Source organism: Protomyctophum bolini (genome assembly GCF_963924005.1).
Source record: "Protomyctophum bolini genome assembly, chromosome: 2".
NCBI lineage: Eukaryota > Metazoa > Chordata > Actinopteri > Myctophiformes > Myctophidae > Protomyctophum > Protomyctophum bolini.
In genome coordinates, this window is record NC_137863.1 from 9,102,625 (window position 1) to 9,122,983 (window position 20,359).

The 20,359-nt window shown below is 43.8% G+C and overlaps 1 protein-coding gene across 1 annotated transcript; it reads left to right on the forward strand.

Moving 5' to 3' along the window:
• Nucleotides 1–15,176: 15,176 nt before the first annotated feature.
• Nucleotides 15,177–20,303, forward strand: ttll3 (tubulin tyrosine ligase-like family, member 3). The gene is made up of 14 exons (XM_080788933.1): nucleotides 15,177–15,550; nucleotides 15,720–15,823; nucleotides 15,961–16,099; nucleotides 16,205–16,260; nucleotides 16,354–16,482; nucleotides 16,720–16,834; nucleotides 17,303–17,377; nucleotides 17,467–17,662; nucleotides 17,836–17,984; nucleotides 18,075–18,318; nucleotides 18,526–18,785; nucleotides 18,914–19,008; nucleotides 19,212–19,292; nucleotides 19,747–20,303. Exons 3-14 carry the CDS (start codon nucleotides 15,961–15,963, stop codon nucleotides 20,284–20,286), a joined length of 2,079 nt encoding a protein of 692 aa, XP_080645059.1. The 5' UTR covers nucleotides 15,177–15,550; nucleotides 15,720–15,823; the 3' UTR covers nucleotides 20,287–20,303.
• The last annotated feature ends 56 nt before the right edge of the window (nucleotides 20,304–20,359 follow it).

Sequence of the window (20,359 nt, forward strand, 5' to 3'; positions counted from 1 at the left end):
CTTTTTTTTTGTTTATCCAACTACCTCACCTCCCTGTTCTGTTGTTGCGTTCTTTCGCATACATCTATTTACACAACCTGTCTCCATGTCCCTGACACACACACTCTGCCGTGTCGTCTGCTGGTGCTGCTGTTTCTCCTCATGGGCTGGTGTTTCTCTTTCACTCCCTCCACTTTCACCAATCTTCCCTCCTCCTCTCCCAGTATCCCTCCTCAGCTGCACCCCCCGCTTCTCACCATCTCCCTGTGAATCGCAACAGAAGGGAGAAACAGAGCTGAGTGTCAGCTTGAGGAACGAGGTCATACAGGCCCAGCGGAGCATGTTATGCTTATGCTGAGTCACCATAGGCATCTCTCTCTATATACTGTGTCTATCTATCCATCTATTCTTTAGTATCTCATTCTGTTTTTCTTGATCTCTCTTTCATGTACACATGTTTCTCCTCGCACTTCTCGCCCTGCAGTGTGATTCTTGACATGGAAGGAATCTCCAGAATTATCGTCTGCTACCACCCATTTGGCACTGTATCAATAACCCAAAAAAACCATCATGGTTTCTTGGGCTGTGGCTCAGACCCCAGTTATGTCAGATGAGATCAATCCAAGTTTTAATTATTTTCTGTTCAGGCATTAATTTAGTTTCGTTTCTTATTTCCATTTGACAGGTTAGGTGTTCGATGCTGTCAGAGACACTCAAGCTTTGTTATTTGGTCCTATCTATCTGGCTCCATGTGGCCCAGTCTGCAGTGGTCCTGTCTGTTGTTTGGACCTATCTATCTGGCTCCATGTGGCCCAGTCTGCAGTGGTCCTGTCTGTTGTTTGGTCCTATCTATCTGGCTCCATGTGGCCCAGTCTGCAGTGGTCCTCCTGTCTGTTGTTTGGTCCTATCTATCTGGCTCCATGTGGCCCAGTCTGCAGTGGTCCTGTCTGTTGTTTGGTCCTATCTATCTGGCTCCATGTGGCCCAGTCTGCAGTGGTCCTGTCTGTTGTTTGGTCCTATCTATCTGGCTCCATGTGGCCCAGTCTGCACTGCAGTGGTCCTGTCTGTTGTTTGGTCCTATCTATCTGGCTCCATGTGGCCCAGTCTGCAGTGGTCCTGTCTGTTGTTTGGTCCTATATCTATCTGGCTCCATGTGGCCCAGTCTGCAGTGGTCCTGTCCTTTGTTGTTTGGACCTATCTATCTGGTTCCATGTGGTCCTGTCTGTTGTTTGGTCCTATCTATCTGGCTCCATGTGGCCCAGTCTGCAGTGGTCCTGTCTGTTGTTTGGTCCTATCTATCTGGCTCCATGTGACCCAGTCTGCAGTGGTCCTGTCTGTTGTTTGGTCCTATCTATCTGGCTCCATGTGGCCCAGTCATCAGTGGTTCTGTCTGGGCCTGGGGACTGTCGGCTGCCAGGTCAGATTGGCTCCAGATACGGGCTATATTTAAACAACAAGAAGTGGCCAGGTCTGACCCCAGTAAGCCACTAGTCCTCTCCCATGGCCCACAATTCATTCAGATAACATGGACATATCTGGAGTGGAGAGGATTAGGATGTTAAGAGTGGTTATTTTGGGGATACAGAGAGGAGATATATGTGGATGCCTTGATTTATTGTTAATGATAGTCATGAGAGATGAACAGGGTTACGGTAGCCTGAACATTAACCACATGAACCCTAGTCTCTCGAGACAGACTGTTGACTCCGTCAATAAAACAATTAGAAGGAAAATAGGGCACTGTTTTTCCTTCATTTGCTGATAGAACCTTAACATCCCTATTCTGGATATGTCATAGGGGAAAATAGCAAATATGCAAGCTCACAACGCATCACATTATATTGGAGCTTGTAGATTGGCCATTTTCAGCGAAGAGATTCGGTGTAGACAGACAAAATTAGGGGCCGAGGATAGACTCCTGGTGGACCTCGAGCAATAAAGTATATACCGGTACTATATATATAGGGTTTAAGTGGTTAAAAACCATTCTTGTGATTGGAGTTTTCTGAGCTGGTCAGGCGCCATTACTCTACAGAGATTACCGGCCAGCTAGATGTGAATACATGTAGCCTAACTGTATGAGAATGTAGGCTGAGGGTGTTGATGAAAGATTGCAGTCAGTCGATCAGTTCTTTGAGGTCTAGAAGTTCTTTGAGAAACAAGCATGAGGATGGAATTCATGAATCACAGTCAGAATGGGTTTCCAAGGCTGGGACCGGAGAGCACCAAAAACACAGACTTACTCATTATCAGCTGTGCTAATGGCCCTGCACTGCATGCCTTTCACACCTCTAACCCCCTGCTGGCGTGCACTTCCACTGTGAATTGTGATAATGAGAAAAACCAGACCAGATGTGACTATGGAAGTGATACTGTTGGCTATATGTATCAAAAGCTGTTACACTAAATGGAAGTGGAAAGTGCAGTTTATTGGTTTGCAAAGAGAGGGGAGGAGAGTGACATTGTCAGTCTGTCAGATCGTATTGATGTGTGTGTGTGTGTGTGTGTGTGTGTGTGTGTGTGTGTGTGTGTGTGTGTGGAATAATTAATTCAACCAACTCTCACTGTTATAACAACAGATCATCTCTCTCTACGAGTCTACGTCATCCTCATACAATCCCTCCAGTCATCTTGCTAGTGCTTTCCGCACCAGCAGCTGTAGTTACTTATTTTGAAAGACAGCTTAGTTTATCTCAGAAGGTTCAAGGTTGTACTACATCTTGTGTACAGGTACATAAGACGAGTAAAACTTATTTTTTCTCCATAATTCCACAAGCTTTGCTGACACAACGATCGTCGGTCGTACAGGGCTTCGATGGGGGGGAGATCACATCCGCTGATGCGTTCGGCTGTTCGCACAACCCTCTGCATTGCTTTGCGGTTGAGGTCGGTGCAGCTGCCATAATTATACCAGGCCGTGAAGCAGCCAGCCAGAATGCTCTCTGTGGTGCCTCTGTAGAAAGCTTTTAGGACTTTGGGGCCCATGCCAGCCAAGCCATGCCAGCCCATGCCAGAAGAGAAGGCTAGTTAACTAGTAGCTGTTGTCCATGTCCCGGCCTAATATGATCGGCGGTTGTCTTACCGTGTTACAGCCTGCGGAGGTGAGAACACAGAGCTCATATTCTCTACACAGAGACAAGCCCTATGCTGACTGTCCAGGTCTTTAACTTTACATCTTGAAGAATGATTTATGCTTCATCATACAACTGATCTAGCAGTGCTTACACACGGCGCACACACAGGACAAACCAGTTCACACACGTGAATCAATTTGTTCTGGGTTAGAGAGTAAGCAATGAGGAGGGGAGGAGAGCAAGAACAGGATGTTATGTTGTGATATTGGAAAAAATATATAAAAGATGTAAAAGAAAATGTGCCCTCTCCCACAGAGGACACATTTTCCCTGTGGTCCCATGTTCACCCAATATTAGAACCCTCTTGATTGAGAGAGAGAGAGAGAGAGAGAGAGAGAGAGAGAGAGAGAGAGAGAGTGCGTGCGTGCGTGCGCGCACGAGCACACGTGCTCACTCACCACAGGGGGGTTTCCTTGTCTGATTTGCTTATCTTTAAGCAACATGCTCACAACGAGGGGCAGGGCCTCCTCCTCCTCTGCCCCAAACCTAGCCTCTGAGAACTACTGTTTAGGCAAAATAGAAGGGTTGGGTGCATGGTGGTGGTTGTTTGGGGGAGGGGGGTGATGCAGGACAGGAGGAAAGGTTAACCACAGCATGACCAACCAGGACAGAGGGAGAAAGCAACGTCTGATGATTTGTGACAGCTGAGTTTCCTCTCTCAGCGGGGCTTTTATGACCACAAACTGACACATGCATACATACCACACACACACACGCACGCACACATGCACAGTCGCACACACGCACACGCACACACACACGCACGCACACATACACACACACACACACACACACACACACACGCTTCCACCCCCTCAGAGAGTCCCCGAGAGTCCAACTGTAGTCATGCACCAAATGTTGACATTGAATGTCAGACTACTGCAGAGAAGCAGAGTGTTGATGCCGGATGGATGGATGGATGGATGGATGGATGGATGGATGGATGTTCTCAGCTAAAAGATGGTCACAAAAACATGACTGTGTGTGTGTGTGTGTGTGTGTGTGTGTGTGTGTGTGTGTGTGCGCGCGCGCATGCGTGCGTGTGTTCGTTCGTGCGTGCGTATGTGCGAGAGAGAGAAAGAAAAAGAAAAAGAAAAAGAGTGAGAGACCTTTTGTCCTCACAGTGTGTGGTCACATACAAGGCAGGAGAGTGTGAGCAACAGGTGTGGAGGAGACATTTAGCACGCATAATGAACCTTGTCTCCCATTGACTTCTGAACCTTTGCTGTCATTTGTCAGCAGATGGGGACAGCTGTATAGATAATACAGCGTTTACTTCAGAAACAGTAGAGATGTGTCTTGTGTGTCATTTATGTGTGCCTAGTACAACTGTGTACAACTAGCCTACAATTTATAAACTAAGCATTTAGCATATGTTTTTATCCAGAGCAACGTGCAAGATCAAAGTTGCATGAAACCTCAGTTACCTCACCAACAAAGACTGTAAATTGTCACATAATATTGACAGACAGACAGACAGACAGAGGATGAAACAGTCAAGGATAACATTAGCAAAGAAAATAGGGTAACAACATAGAAAAGATGATCTCTGATGAGGTCAGATCAACATGGTGTCCATGAGGCCAGTTGTAGAGTTGCTGGCCGGCTCCATGTATGCAGATCTAGATGTTGATACAGTCTTCCCCATGTATGGCTATCCAGGGTTTGATGAGGTCAGTGTCATTAATTTATCAACATTGCATGGATGCACCTGGGACGTATCCTCAGTGATGCATAAAAGGTCCTCAGGGTTTCGGGTCTCGCAACATCATACCCTCACTCAGGTGATCAAGTCCCGACTTACGTCCCAGTAGCTACCCTCAATCAGTCCCATTAGGGAAAAACCAGGGCCACACAATCTGCTGCTCCAGAACTACTCTGGAACTGGGAGGTAGAACCATCCGGCCCGTGGAGGAAAACACTAAATGTCCGACCTGGCCCTCTGCGTATATGGACCGATCAGGTCACATCATTTGGTGAAGAATGTTTTTTATTAAGATGATTGATTGGAAATTGCAGGTCCGTCTGTTGAGAGCCCTAGCTACAACTAAGGAGCAACCACACGGCAGAATCAAACTGATTAGAGGACTTCAAACACACACACATCAGTCAGGAAATCACATGACACCTACAAAGGATCGCTGGATCAGAAGGGGAAGTGCCGTACTTCAATTTACTTAACAATAATGTAAATTAATTTATGACTCCTTGTTTTTACTTTGAACTTTTGGGCTTTTTGAGATCAGTGTGTAAAAGAACAAAATATCGTGACACTTACAGTATACATGTATGAAGCTGTCTCTTTCAACTTAGATGTAAAAGAGGGAAAATAATGAGATGGTAATATGTGGGAGAACAAAGGTGGTGGGAAAGGAATCACTTAGGACAGAGCTATAGTTTGACAAAATGACTCCTCTTTGGATCAAGGTTCATCACTCCAAGTGAGACAGAGGTTTACACTTGTGTTGCAGTATGAGGGCCAGCTAGGACCATGTTTTGGATAGAGATTAGAGATTATGCTGCCATGAATATGGATATTATAATCCACACAGGGATATTTGTGGACAGAAGTTCATGTGAAAGTCACTTCCTAATCTCCCACATTATCAGGACAGCACCCATTCATCCACTTCACTGCACCTTGCATCATTCTCTTTTGGTGGTTTCCTCAAACCACTCCTATTTTAGTATGTTTGTGCACTGCAAAGATAAAAATCCTGTTAAGAAATATCTCTCTCTCTCTCTCTCTCTCTCTCTCTCTCTCTCTCTCTCTCTCTCTGTTAAAGTGGCTTGCAAAGTGCGTGTGTGTGTGTGTGTGTGTGTGTGTGTGTGTGTGTGTGTGTGTGTGTGTGTGTGTGTGTGTGTGTGTGTGTGTGTGTGTGTGTGTGTGTGTGTGTGTGTGTGTGTGTGTGTGTCTGTGTCTGTGTGTACGCGTGTGTGCATGCGTGCGTGCACTTCTGTGTGGCTGTGTGTTCTGTCTTCCCAGTCGTGGAGGGAGTGATGGTCTCGCAGCAGAGCGAGGAGGATAGTCCACATGGATTCACTAGAGCAGCTCTTTATAAGGACAGGGGGGAAAACTTGCTTGCCTCTATATATAGACAGACTTTATTGGGCCTCTTGTCTCCATCCCCTCACCCCACCCCCACCCCGTGCTGCTGCTAGGAGTCTCACCAAAGCCATGTGGGAGGCCCGACTCTCCTCCAGAGCATGTCCAAGATGAGAGTAATGGCTGATAATGATCAGTGTGATAATAACAGAGTACAGTGAAAGAAAGAAAGAAAGAAAGAAAGAAAGGACGACACAGAGAGAGAGAGAGATCATGACAGAGGTGAAGAACAGTTTGTTTTCAATGTGCCTTCGCAACCAGCCAAATGACTGTATTTCATGTGGACATCATGGTGTCGTCTCCCTGTCTTACTCTGTCTGTCCCACTGCTTTCAGAGAGGACTGACGGCCCCCTGGGGTCCATCCTGTGGCCACTAGAAATGTCCTTTTCCTTCCTCTTCAGCGGTCTTCCCAGCTCTTGTCTCCTGCCCACCCTCTATCTATATATTGTGTGTGTCATGAGGAGCTAGGCCATAATTGTTGAAATTACGAGTGGGCTGTGTGTGTGTGTGTGTGTGTGTGTGTGTGTGTGTGTGTGTGTGTGTGTGTGTGTGTGTGTGTGTGTGTGTGTGTGTGTGTGTGTGTGTGTGTGTGTGTGTGTGTGTGTGTGTGTGTGTGCGTGCGTGCGTGCGCGCGTGTGTGTGCGCTCCCAACCATGCATGTACAACACCATACATAGTCTGCCTGAGTGTACGTATACCGAGACTCTTCAGCCTACAGCCACCCTCTACATAACCCTGATATATTCTCTTATCTACACAGCAACCCATATTTCTCAAGAGGTCTGACCTCTGTCTGTGTCGGCCATATTTACCATGTGTGGCGCTCTGGCATGCTCAGACCTATCATTCTCTGTTATCTACATTACCTGGTGATGCTAACAAACCCTGTGTAGTGGTGGTAACTGTAGTCAAACAGCACTGGCATCATGCCAGCATACTACAAGGCTCATTATTGGTCCAGAACCACCCTGATGTAGATTAACTTCAGATAAGGACTGGTCATGGGGTTGGCATGAGTCTTCAGGAAACACAAGAGTCATATAAACATGACGATAAACATGAGCTGACAGTTAAACTTCTATGTGTTATCACCACATCATGCCAATTTTTGTTGTGGGTCTTTTACTGTCACTGGAGCAACCGCTTTTGTCACCAGGATGTGTCTATAATATATCGCCCAGTTGGGAGATATAGAAGATCCAAAGGAAGATTCTTTGTTTAAACACAACTTTCAATTGTCAAATTTAACCACTTAACCACACTTAAACCATATATACTTTGTTGACCGGGGTCCCCCAGGGGCCTATACTTGGCCCCTTCCTTTGTTGTTCCCACTTCAAATCTCTTCACTGAAAACAAACGTGCACAGCGCGTGTTGTGTTACGCGTCACAATGTGAACTTGAGTGGCTATTTTTTGCCTATGACATGACCTAAATAGAGTACAGTATCAGTTTTGTCTAAAATGTCTGTTGTAGGGTCTTAGATGTAAAATATTTATTGTTGTATATTGACAATAATAAACATCCTACAGTCAAGCCTCAGAGGGTGCATTGCCTGTTGAAATGCTATCGCTGTCAGTGTATTGCATATATCATCTGTGACCATATATCATCTGTGACCTGCGTGGTGCAGTCATGATTAATAAAAATAACTTTTAAACATCTGTACAAACCAGTCTGGTAGGCTGAACGAAGTAGGAAAAAAGTCTGATTTGCATCTGCTGTCAAGTTCAAGAATTAAACAAGACAAGCACTCAACTGCCATGCAAATGAAATGCAAATGATATTCAAATGATGTGTGGTAAAGAAAGGGTTAGTAAGACAAAAGAACCATGAGAGCTTTTCTGTGTTTGCGATTTGATGTCTTTCACACTCACTGCACTGTAAAATCCACAAATGGGGTTTATTTAGAGGGTCAATTTTACTCTGAGTTAAATTAAGTGTTTTTATTGTTGTTAAACAGTTTTGACTAGTGATTCGTCATTACTGTGAGAGGGTTATCTAATAGTCCAATGAACAGGCTGTACACATAAATCATGGATTCACAAGATCTGGCATTTAATGATTGCCCATATTTATCCCAAATTGAATGGTCATGTGATATGCATATGAACAGCAAAGACATTATATGAAAGCAAATACGACCTGTTACATCACGAATCAGATTCGATCATATCAGTCCGCTGATCGGGGCGCCCCTCAAAGCGCAGGCCAGAGGTTTGTCTGTCCTGGAGAATTCTGACGTGTCTCTACTTTTTCAGACACTATATAGGAATCTTTCTGTCACTCTGTGACCTTGCTTGAGCACAGCTCGGGTGCACACTCTTATAATTAATGGTACCTGCTTAAAGGGTCTACTTTCCCCCATCACTAGTCTCATAAGTACAAGAGTTGCGCTGCCTGCAACTGCAATAAGTGCACGTGACTGTGAAAAGAAACCTTGAACCTCTTGCACCTTGAACTTGATATTTGAAATGAGCAAAACTGGATTGCCAGTAAAGCTGCCGTGTCATAGCATTACATCATATCATAAGACCCTTCAGAAGCATGAATTAAGAAAGAGTTATTCTATCAACGATGCTTTACCCAGTGTGTGTATACATTCTCTTGTGATTTTGACTCCACACTCTAAAGTGTTGGTCAGTCTTTTACCACAGCAGCCAACAGCAGACCACTGGGGAATGACAAACTACATTACATCACAATAGCAGAAGCAGTGTTGAAGACAATGGTTGTCTGTGAAGGAAAAGGAGCCAAGGCGTGGCCTAGCAGGACAGAGGCTTCTCACACTGGGCCGGCCGGCCGGCCACAGCAGCTGTCTCAACCTCTCTCTTTCCCCCTTCTCTCTCTCTCTCTCTGTTTCCCCCCCCCCTCTGGATCTGGAACGCAGGGACAGAGGTGGAGTAGGAGGAGAACCCAGAGAGAGAGAGAGAGAGAGAGATGGTTCATACAGTCAGCCAAACAAAGGTACAATGGACAGATGCACCCCCACTTGGAAACGATAGGGCGAGATAGACGAATGTCGATAGGTTATAGACAAGCTGCGCATGCAATGGCGTGTGCGACTGTGCACACAAACACAAATACAGTCCACCCAGCTGACAGACACAGCTATGCACTATGCGTCCGTCCACCCTTCAACCCCTGAGGGGACATTCGCACTTCAGTGCTGGGCAACACACCTGCCACGGTGTGCCTCCTGCCATAATGTTGTGCCAGAGCTAATGTTCCAGTATAAAAGAAGAACATCTCTACTGTATTTACCCAACATGCTGTTCTTCCTTAAACACCCATAAAGGTTTACAAGGCCATGATGACAGGGAGGAGTGAATAAGCTCACCTCTGAGCTGAATTTCACATTAGAGAAGAGATAGCTATGTGTGACTGCTGAGGTCAAAGTAATTGCCTTGTGGACATGACAGCTCAGAGGAGCAAAGCACCTGGGTATATAGTCAAAGAACTCTGTCTAGCATTTAAAAACAACTCACTGTGGGGCTGGGCAAACAGCGGATGAGCATCATTGAGCATGTATATGAGGCTCTGAATCAACACAAAGCCCACCTGCCCTTCAGTTTACATGAGAACAAATACAACAAAAGTGATACGCCCAGCCTTGAGGGGCCTCTGACACATGCAGTCACCTGTTCAGACTCACATAAACCTTTGGGCATTCAATGGGTCCACCTGTTATTAAAGCTTTCATAATGATGGCTGCTGGTATTATGAATTTGCTTATACAGGAGACAGATCTTCACAGAGGATGATTTACATGCCATGGTGGTTAAGCCATGGGTTTTCAGCTAGAGCATGTTACCTTCATTGTATAATTCCACACATAAGGCCACACATAAAATAAGTTAGAATTATTTCATTAGGGGTGCCCACTGGCCTAGTGGTCCAGGCGCATATACCACACAGGCTCTAATGCAGCCTGACTGACAGCGTGATTGGGTTCGAATCCCAATCCTGAATGTCACTCCACATCTCTCTCCCCGTTTCCTGTCAATTTCCACTACTATCAATAATTATAAAGGCAGAAAAAGCAGCCCCAAAATATCTTTACAAAAACTAATTATTTCAATCATTAGGGCGTCTATTTCATCAGGTGTCATCATCAGGCTCAGAGCAGACTACTGTCAGTCAGTAGCCTACTGTGCTACCATATACCAGCACAGCTTGTTTAGTCCCTCTGATCCTGTAGAAAAAGGAACAGCATGTGCTTCCAGCTATGTGACTTGATTATAGCCTAACCACCTCTTCTGTCCCTGGTGATATGCATCCCTAGATCATGGATGGCCCTGGGTGCATGATGCTGCATGGCTGCACTGGCTTCAGGCCCCATAGTTGATTGTGACTGTCAGTTAGGCTCCATATGACAGACTGACATTCCACAGTAATGCCAATCTACAAGATCACAAGGCAATTGGCATTGCAGTTGCACCATCGTACGACGAAGCATAAAACCTGACTCTAGTCTGCTTCCACAGATAGCTGGGGAGGGGATTCCCTCGTGTTATCTTTTAATAACAATCAACGTCGTCTATAAAATAACGTCATATGACTGCTCCATTATACGGAAGTCAACCATGTTCAAGTTCAACGACGGAATTACTCTATGGAATTACGGAACACTGAAATGGTGGAAACAGGCGGTTGTAGCCTATATGGATTTGGCGCCAGTTGGGACGTTAAACGGGTATTGCCTGACATCTAGTGGTCAATAGGCAAAAAAAAAGTGTTTCCCTAGAATCCCTACTCAAATCAAATAGATTAATAGAAGATACCTTACGGTTTGAATTTGATTGATTGATTGATTGATTGATTGATTGATTGATTGATTGATTGATTGATTGATTGAAACAGTATTCTGCAGAACGGGTGCATTTCAAACGAAAGCGCATGTCAATAAAAAAAACTGACTACTTCTACTACGCAAACGAAACCACACCTCAAAGTTTAAAGTGACCTTCTTTAAAAATGTCCATAACAACGGATGCAACAATAGGCCTATTATTGAAACGGAACATGCTACGCTAGTAACGCTACCCTACCCTGGCTACAAACAATTAGCCTACTCAGCCTTTTTAAAACGATTCCAATCCATTAATCCATTCTATTTCCATTTTAAGTCTTTCACCAATAAGATCTCTCGCACCCATGCGGCACCATAGATTTATAAATAACTATATGTTATGATATGTAATGAAAAAGAAGAAAATGATTTTTTTTACACGTTGTTATGGAAACGGTAAACAGACTGACTACTGAGGTGATAGCCTAGCTAATGGCTGATCTACCGTGGGAGCGCTCGCCTGGTCTAGTGCTAGCCTGGGTAAGTCTAGTGCAGCAGCGTGCCGTAGGCCTACTACCCACTGTACTGACCCACTGACTGCACTGAAGTTGTAACCGTTCATTTGGGTGAGTATAGGCGCAGCGGCAGGTGTAAGCAATTTTAGTACAGTTGTAAACAATGTTTGTTTGGTTTAATGTTTACGACGGTCGCTTAAGGTGTGTTGTTTGAGAAGTAGGCTAGTGTCAGTGTGTCAATCAGGAAGACTGAGCTATTTTCTTATCTTTGGCAGGTTGCGATTTATCGCACGTCACGTTCCCTACGATACTTTCAATCAGATGATTAACATAATAAATTGACCTTTGTATAAAAACGGCACTGTCTGGTGGTGTATAGGTGATAGGATATAGTCAGGCTATGCGAGGGGTTGTGTACACAATGTGCAGCTCTTTCTCAAGGGCATGTATTGTAAACGAAGACTAGTTGGCTGTTTAAGTAACTAACACTATAGGCTACTGTCCAGGGCAGACAGGGGTGTAGTAACGTTACAGGTGCACGAGCTGTCTCCCGCACAGCATTTTGACCCCTTTTTGACCCCATTTCATTTATTTATTTAATATATCTTATTATTGATTCATAAATACTATAGTATTACATTGAAAGATCACAGCTGAAACCTGTATTTGAACAGAGTGGAGGGAGTGATACTTATTGAAAAAGAACTCCACTAGTGTTTGTGTTCATAAATCAGTCCTATACACACTGTACATTTTTCTGTATTTATTCTCTCATTGCTGCATTACTGTATTGCACTTCTGGCTAGACGCCACCCTTCATTTAGTATTTGCATGTATACCCTGTGCAGTGACAATACATTGAATCTAATCTAATCTAAATCTAATCCTATACATCAAGAATGCTGAATTAATCATGAAGGTCACACTTACAAATTCCTGCAGGTGGTCAAATGCTTGATGCAAAGGCCATGCATTAAAGTTTCATAACCATGCTGTTTTGGACCATATGAGCTGAAGAGTTCAAGGCTTAAGCTTCAGTTACACTCAGACTCTCAGTAGTTTTGTGAACACTGACTGCAGTATATATTTATCTCATTACTGTAGAAACCCTGTCAAAATGTGTATGTTTGTATGTTGTGAGTGTGACATGTAGCCTACTGTATTAATGGAGTGGACTATCATCAGTCATTCAGGTGCACATGCGGTCAAGAATGCATGCGTCAGTGAATATCTTTCTATTTACAAGAAACATAACAATGTGCAATGTTTTTGCAAATATAGTTAGATTGCTCAATGAGCCTTAAACACTTTAGTGCATGCATGTCTAACTTCTCACTTTCAGTGTAGTATACTTCCAAAAAGCAGGGTCGAGGAAAGAAACTATAATTACAAGGACCCTTATTGTTACTGTATTTGCTGACAAATAAAGTAATGTTCTAATCTAACAGACAGTAATTCCGCTTCGCAGGCAGACTTTTGATCATTTTACTTGACTACTTTAGGAAAGGCAAGAATGATGCTGTCTAAAATGGTGACTTTGATGCATTTGTCTATACTGTGGTGTCACTGGTGTGAGTGACTGGTTTAAACAGTCCATTTATTAGATCTATCTACAAGTGCAAAACTAGATTCACTAGTTTGACCCATGACTGCTTAAATCAGCCACACCACGGTCACCAGTAGAACGCATCACTGAATTGGAGAGGGAAACTGGCCCCCGTAAAATCTTTTCTCCTTTTCTCCCTCACTGTATATGTTTCTTTTCCCTTTTTACCTCCTCTATGATGATTTCCTGTTTTGACTATATAGTTGTGTTATACGTCTCTAATTGTTTTGATCAATTGAAAATGGTGGGCCCTATTGTAAACAAGTGTAATGCTTTATGGTGTCGTCCACTCACAGTTAACAGTTGTTGTATTGAGTTGTACTTGAAATGTACTGTAATTCTGCAAACTGTTAATCAATCAATCAATCAATCAATCAATCAATCAATCAATCAATCAATCAATCAAAAGTAGACCAAGGAAGAACTGCAACCTAAATATTGCAAATTGGCCTCATGGTGGTGCTATAACATGTCACAACCACACAGCCCTGGTAACCCAGCCTGGCACACAGTTTAGTTTTTGTTGTGATGACTTGATGATGATTTGTTGTATTCATCTGATCTTTTCTCTGATCTGTCTCTAGAATTGGCCTCTGCTGGAGAGATGGGAACATTGGGAAAGCCCTCTAAGGATGAGCACAATGTAGTTATTATGGGTCAGCGACACAACGAAGCCCCCAAGAGTGTCAACAGAGACAAAAGCTTACAATCAAGTATAGTTTCTCTATATTGCTTCATTTTTGTAGTAGATACTAGCTATCTACTTCTCTATTTTACTATTTTTGATTTGCACAACAGGATGTATACATAATAGGCTATACTAGTTCTTTCCATTGGAAAGATGATTGCTCTACCAGCAAAATGTGTTAATATAGCCTACTGTATAAAATTGGTTTCACTACTTTAATCCTATATACAGCCGATCTACAAGCCCCAATGTGTTGCGATGCATTTGTGACATTTAACAAATACTTTTGAAACATTTTAACAACACAAACCTTTATGGGGGTCAGAGGCCAAATACATACACAGTATTCATTTGGCGGTCCTTGACATGAAAAAGTTTGAGAAACACAGCTCCATATTAGCCTACTATAGATATACCGTAAATCCTCTTTTAGGAACCCGGGCTATTATTTGTCTCAACCGATCCCGATACCGGGCTTTTATTGGAAGGAGGCAGCTATAAGAAGGAGGAATTTTATTTCTAATTTTCAAACTGATGATAATGAACAAATCACATTTTGGGTCAGTTAGAACACAGTAAAATGTATTGGGCTCATAGCCTATTGAAACCAAGTCCTCGTGAAATATTGAACAGTGCAGTTGCAGGTGCTCAATGGTCATTTTAACTGTTTTTCCATTATTGGCATATTGCCTATGGTAAATACCATAATAACATCAACACATCAATTTAACTTGAATAACCAATGTCATTTGAAGCTATATGATTCCCTGCTATGTCATTTGAAGCTATATGATTCCCTGTTATGTCATTTGAAGCTATATGATTCCCTGCTTTCATATGACATGAAACAAATAAAAATACAATGGCAGTCCCTCAGTCAAATCTGGTCACATTCAATATACCGGTATATAACTTCAACTGAGATAGACTACCACAGTACTGTGGTAAAGGCCTACAGTTAGGCTACTGACAAGTTCAGATGCAAATAATAACATAAAAATAAAATGTATGATAGGCTATTTCATATACCGGTAATATCAAATCAGAACAGTGCAACACTGCAGTGCTTCAACGGGAGGGAGAGAGAGAGAGAGAGAGAGAGAGAGAGAGAGACGTGTTAGAGAGAGTGTCTCTCTCTAACGCGCGCGCGAGAGAGAGAGAGACGTGTTAGAGAGAGCGTCTCTCTCTAACGCACGCGAGAGAGAGAGAGAGAGAGAGAGAGAGAGAGAGAGACGTAGAGAACGTCTGAGAGAGAGAGACTTGTTGCTAACGGTGTCCCGTTAGCGTGCGTTAGCAACAAGCTAACAGCATACCGGTGGTAGGCTACGTTCGTTCCATAAAATGAGAGATCCAAAAGGCGCATGGGGCTGCGCCAGGCTGCAAAACCCCCCATGCGCTCATCGATCTGCCGTTTATAGAACCAATACGTTCGTTGCATGAAGGGCAGATCTGTGGGGGCTCTCTCCCGAAGTTATTAACTTTGTTGTATTGTGTGCGAGCCGAGCACCGCGGCCACGGCATCTGGACAGTGGACGCCGACGTGACAGGCAGGCACAGCCAGCCAGAGCAGCGAAAGTAACAGATACGGCACTTGGGAAAAAAAAACAACACAAAAAACCCCGGCTCATAAAAGGAGGCCGGAATTTATTTACTTAATTCAACGCCATCACCGGTGATTAATAGGGGCTCGGTAATTAATAGAAAGGAGGAGTTTATTGGAGGATTTACGGTAGTATAGTCTACAAATCTACTAATTTAGATTTATCACTCTCATTCTATTGTATTTTGCTATCAATTTTCAAATGTGTTATGAACAATATTATGTTAGCCAGAAACAGTAGTATAATTTCATTGAATCACTTAATTTTCATTTTTGTATATTTGTGGGACTGTGACAGCGGGAGCTACTGAGAGCAAAGCATGTCATAGCCTTTCCGGCCGTACAGTTCTTAACCCAGAGAGGCTGAGAACAGCCAAGTCCCTGGTCGACAAAGCAGTGAAGGTAAACTATCTGCATGTACTCAGCTTGCACAGTATGTACAGCACAAGTACAGCACCACTCACTTCAGAAGGGTCTGATTTCTCTGTGTAAACCACCATTGTTCCCTAGTCTATTGCTTTCTCTCCCTCTCTCCCAAGATGCATATGATATTCTCCATCCAGGGCCCCTACCCTGTTGTGGGAGCAGCGCTGCGGGCCAGAGGCTGGGTCGAGCGCCGTATCCTACACCCCAGCCAGCATACATACCGTCACACTAACGCCAGTGATGATGACGACTGTGAGCTGGTTGAGTTAACACTTACATTTTCCATTATATATTATGTGGATATTTCACCCATCTGTCTAACCTTTCCGTTTCCTTATCTGTACTCACTTTCCATAGACAATATGGAAGATGTAGAGAAAGAGTTTGATTCCGGTGGAATGTATGACATAATGGTAAAATTTCTTGTGTTCTTTGCCGTTCTTTTGGTGGATCCACTTTATCCCATCATGATAATTAGCTTTTCTGCCTCTCTTGTCTTTCTCCAGTCTCGCATGGTGCGAAATGAAACAGTGTATTTCTATTGGACAAATCGCAGAGATGCCATCGACAACCGCATGTTACACAAGGAGCAAATTACAAACCACTTTGCAAAAGCAGGCAGCTTCACCACTAAGGTATCATTACAAGTAGGACATTGTCATTACCATGCCTGCAGGCAGGGAGTTGTAATTGCTGTGTATCTTTTTGAACAAAATAACTGGAGAAATTATGGCTGGACTTTGATTTAACTTGGTGGGAATGAGTAGTTGGCTGCCCTGTCAAAATGTCAAGGAAATTATGGAGTGGGTTTGGAGGATGGTTGTGGGTGGGAGGAAGCGAATATACTCCGTTGCCCTCTCTTTTCTTCCCAGGTGGGGTTATGTGTGAATCTAAGAAACCTGTGCTGGTTTGACTCAGCTGACCCAGAAACCTTTTTCCCACGTTGCTACAGACTAGGAGCAGAGGATGATAAACATGCTTTCATTGGTGAGAACTTCATCATCCATCATACTTCCTCATTTATCAACCATGAAACATTGAAACATTAGAAGGTGATATGATGGGTTTTTTTATGCTTTATTTCAGATAGGTGTGTAATTCAGTTTAGAGAGACAAGGGGAAAGATAGAGGAGGGACATGCGAGACAAGCCCTTGGTCAGGTTCAAACCTCATTGTCTCTGCCAGGCCAAAGGCTTGGCGAAAGAGTATGTTTTGCAAACCGTCTGCTTGTCGGTTCATTTGTCTGCGTACAGCTAATCTCCGGCACTGTTGGCCTTTTCACATTGGCCTATTATAGTGCCACCAAGAGGCCACAATAACCTACCTGACCTGGCGGAGACCTGTGCTCAGAGAAGCACCATTTCTAGTGTACTCTGATCTTGCATTTGTAAGTTGCTTGGGTTAAGAGCGCCTGCTAAATACCTAAATTGTAACTGTATAATTGTCACTTTGTAGAGGATTACAGAAGGACAGCCTGTACCAGTCTTTTGCAGTGTGTTGTGGAGAGATCGCAAAGCAAAGCAAATCAGAGTAAGAATCTCTGTCTCAAGTCTTAACTCACTGAGAGCAATTGTTTAAATATATCTCCATGGATTTGACATGTTGTTCCTCCATCTAAGATAAGAAGAAACAAAACAAGCATTGCCAAGACACACCTTTGGTTCCCTCCAAAATGATTGACTGTGCACTGAAGGTGTGCCGGAACTTCCTAGACAGTCTGGAACACAATGACATAGACATGAGCCTGGAAGCATCACAAGCACTTACACATGAGCAGTGGTCTGAGTTGATCAAAAACTACTACCTTGCTGTTCAGTAAGTATTCTGTGTTTGTGTGTGTGTGTGTGTGTGTGTGTGTGTGTGTGTGTGTGTGTGTGTGTGTGTGTGTGTGTGTGTGTGTGTGTGCGCGCGACCGTGCGTGCGTGCGTGCGTGCGTGTGTTTTCAGTATCATGCCATTTCTTTCTTTCTTTCTTTGATTCCATTCTAGTGATGGGGTGGAGATTGAGGACAGTGTTCACTTTGTGAACCGCTGCCAGGTGATGCTGTGCAGGCTGCGGGAGGTCAGCCCACAGCTGGACACCGATGGCATCCACAACGTCTGGATCATCAAACCAGGAGCCATGTCCAGGGGCAGAGGTATGAAGGACGGAAACAGCGGTATAAATACATTATAAAGCAACCATCCAAACTGAGCCTGACTGAGCTGAGTTTTATTGCTCTCTCTAGGCATTGTGTGCACCAAACGTTTGGATGAGATCCTCCAGGTGGTGGAGAGTGATCCAACCCTGATCAAGGACAGCAAATGGGTGGTGCAGAAGTACCTAGAGCGGCCCCTGCTGGTCCATGATATCAAGTTTGATGTGCGCCAATGGTTCCTGGTCACAGACTGGAACCCTCTGACCATCTGGCTCTATAAGAAGTGCTACCTCCGATTCTGCACGCAGCCTTACTCTCTAGATACACTAGACAGGTGAGACAACAACAATAACGTAACAACAGAAAAGGAGAGAAGGCGAAAGAGAGAGAACAGTATTGAAATATTAAATATAAAACTTTTTCTCCCTCATCCATTTCTCCAATCATGCCTCTCGTTCTTGTCCTTGTTGCTATACTCTCTGTTACATTATATATTTATATTTGACTCTCTGGTCTTGTCTGCTCACTCCCGTTCCATCAGCTCTGTCCACCTGTGTAATAACTCAATTCAGAAGCACCTGCAGAACTCCCAACGACGCCATCCAGATGTGCCTGCTGACAACATGTGGTCCTGTGACCAGTTCAGGACCTTTCTGTCCAGTCAGGGCAGAGCAGCTGAGTGGGGGGCCATCGTGGTCCCAGGAATGAAGAAGGCTGTAATCCATGCTCTGCAGACTGCACAAGACCTGGTGGAGTCACGCAAAAACACCTTTGAACTCTATGGCGCTGACTTCATTTTAGGTAGAATGGGATGGCGTATTCAGCTGTCAGCCAGTTTCCAATTCCAAGAACCAATTATCTCTCAAAAAGTTGTTGTTTTTCTTATAAAGGAAATGTATTACTTTTTTTTCTCCTTTCTGCTATTTTAGGCCAGGACATGTGCCCGTGGCTGATAGAGATAAACGCCAGTCCCACCATGGCCCCCTCCACCACTGTGACAGCTCGTCTGTGTGCTGCTGTACAGGTCGATGCTTTAAAGAGAGGACTAAAAGACTTTCCTTTTTAATAATGCATTCTGTTAGCTATTCAGGTTTTCTTTGCCCCCCTTTTACATTGTTTTTATGCAGATATTTTTCATTCTGTACTGTAGCACTTTGAGATTTGTTTCAAATGTAGTGCATGCATTATAAACAAAATGTATTATTATTATTATTATTATTACTACAGGAGGACACACTGAAGGTTGTTCTGGACCGCAGACAAGACAGGACAGCAAATACTGGGGAGTTTCAGCTCATATATAAGCAAGTAAGGAGGAGCTGGACTGTTCTTATGATCAGTAAAGGTTGTCACAGGTTGTCTATCCCTCTTTCCCTGGTGGCCTGGTCTCATCTTCCTCCTGGCTCACAAGCTGTGGAATGACCTCCTTGCATTGGTCAGGAGTCAGGACCACACTTAATTATTTTTGCAAATGCACTCCCTGCTTATTGACTATATTAGTGGTGTTATATAGATAGATGCTAATTATTTCGTTTTCTTGTTGGTTTGACAAAGGTTCATGCTTGCTTAACTTGCACATAGCAGAGCATTTACTAAGTGCATAAAAAATATTTAGTTAACTTTGCAACATGTATGAATACTGTATAATTATGATATATCCTTGGTAATATACTGTAGAGGAGATGTGTTTCTTGCCATTCATTATTATTTAATTCAAATGTGCACTCTTTCATTCACGCACTCTTATTTCTTTGTTATCCAGGCAGCAGTGGAAGTGCCACATTATGTCGGAATCAACTTAAATGTTGAGGGCTCCCGAATCAAATACCGACATCCTGCTCCTCCTCCAAAACCTTCCCACCCACCTGAGCATTGGCCTGTACTTCCTGCACTGAGACGCTGGGGCCCTGCCAAGGTCAAGGAGTCTTGGATAGAAAAAACAAGGTCTTTAGAGATTATAAGGCTTCAGCTGATGCCCATGGGCAAGGTCGACTCCTTCCACCTGCCAATCAGTGCCCAGGCAGCACGGTCACTGGATAGCTGGAGGAGGCCTCAAGTATTGAAACATCGGTCAGGGAAAGTTTTCCATCTCACCCCAGAAAGGCAACAACACTTTTTACCTCTGGGGCTGATAAACCCTTTTCATGAATCAGACAAGGAATCACGTTCCGCCAGTGTCTCCAGAGCGAGAGTCTCAGTCTCACACCCTATGAACAGTTTCAGAAACCTCCCACGACATCAGAGCTTCCATCAGACACAAATCAAGACCCTCCTGGGTAGTGGAATTAACAAGCACTCTTGATGTAAACATTTTTATTTGCTCTCTATTTGTTGGTCTACCTAAAAATAAAGGTGGTATTTCACATGATGTATTC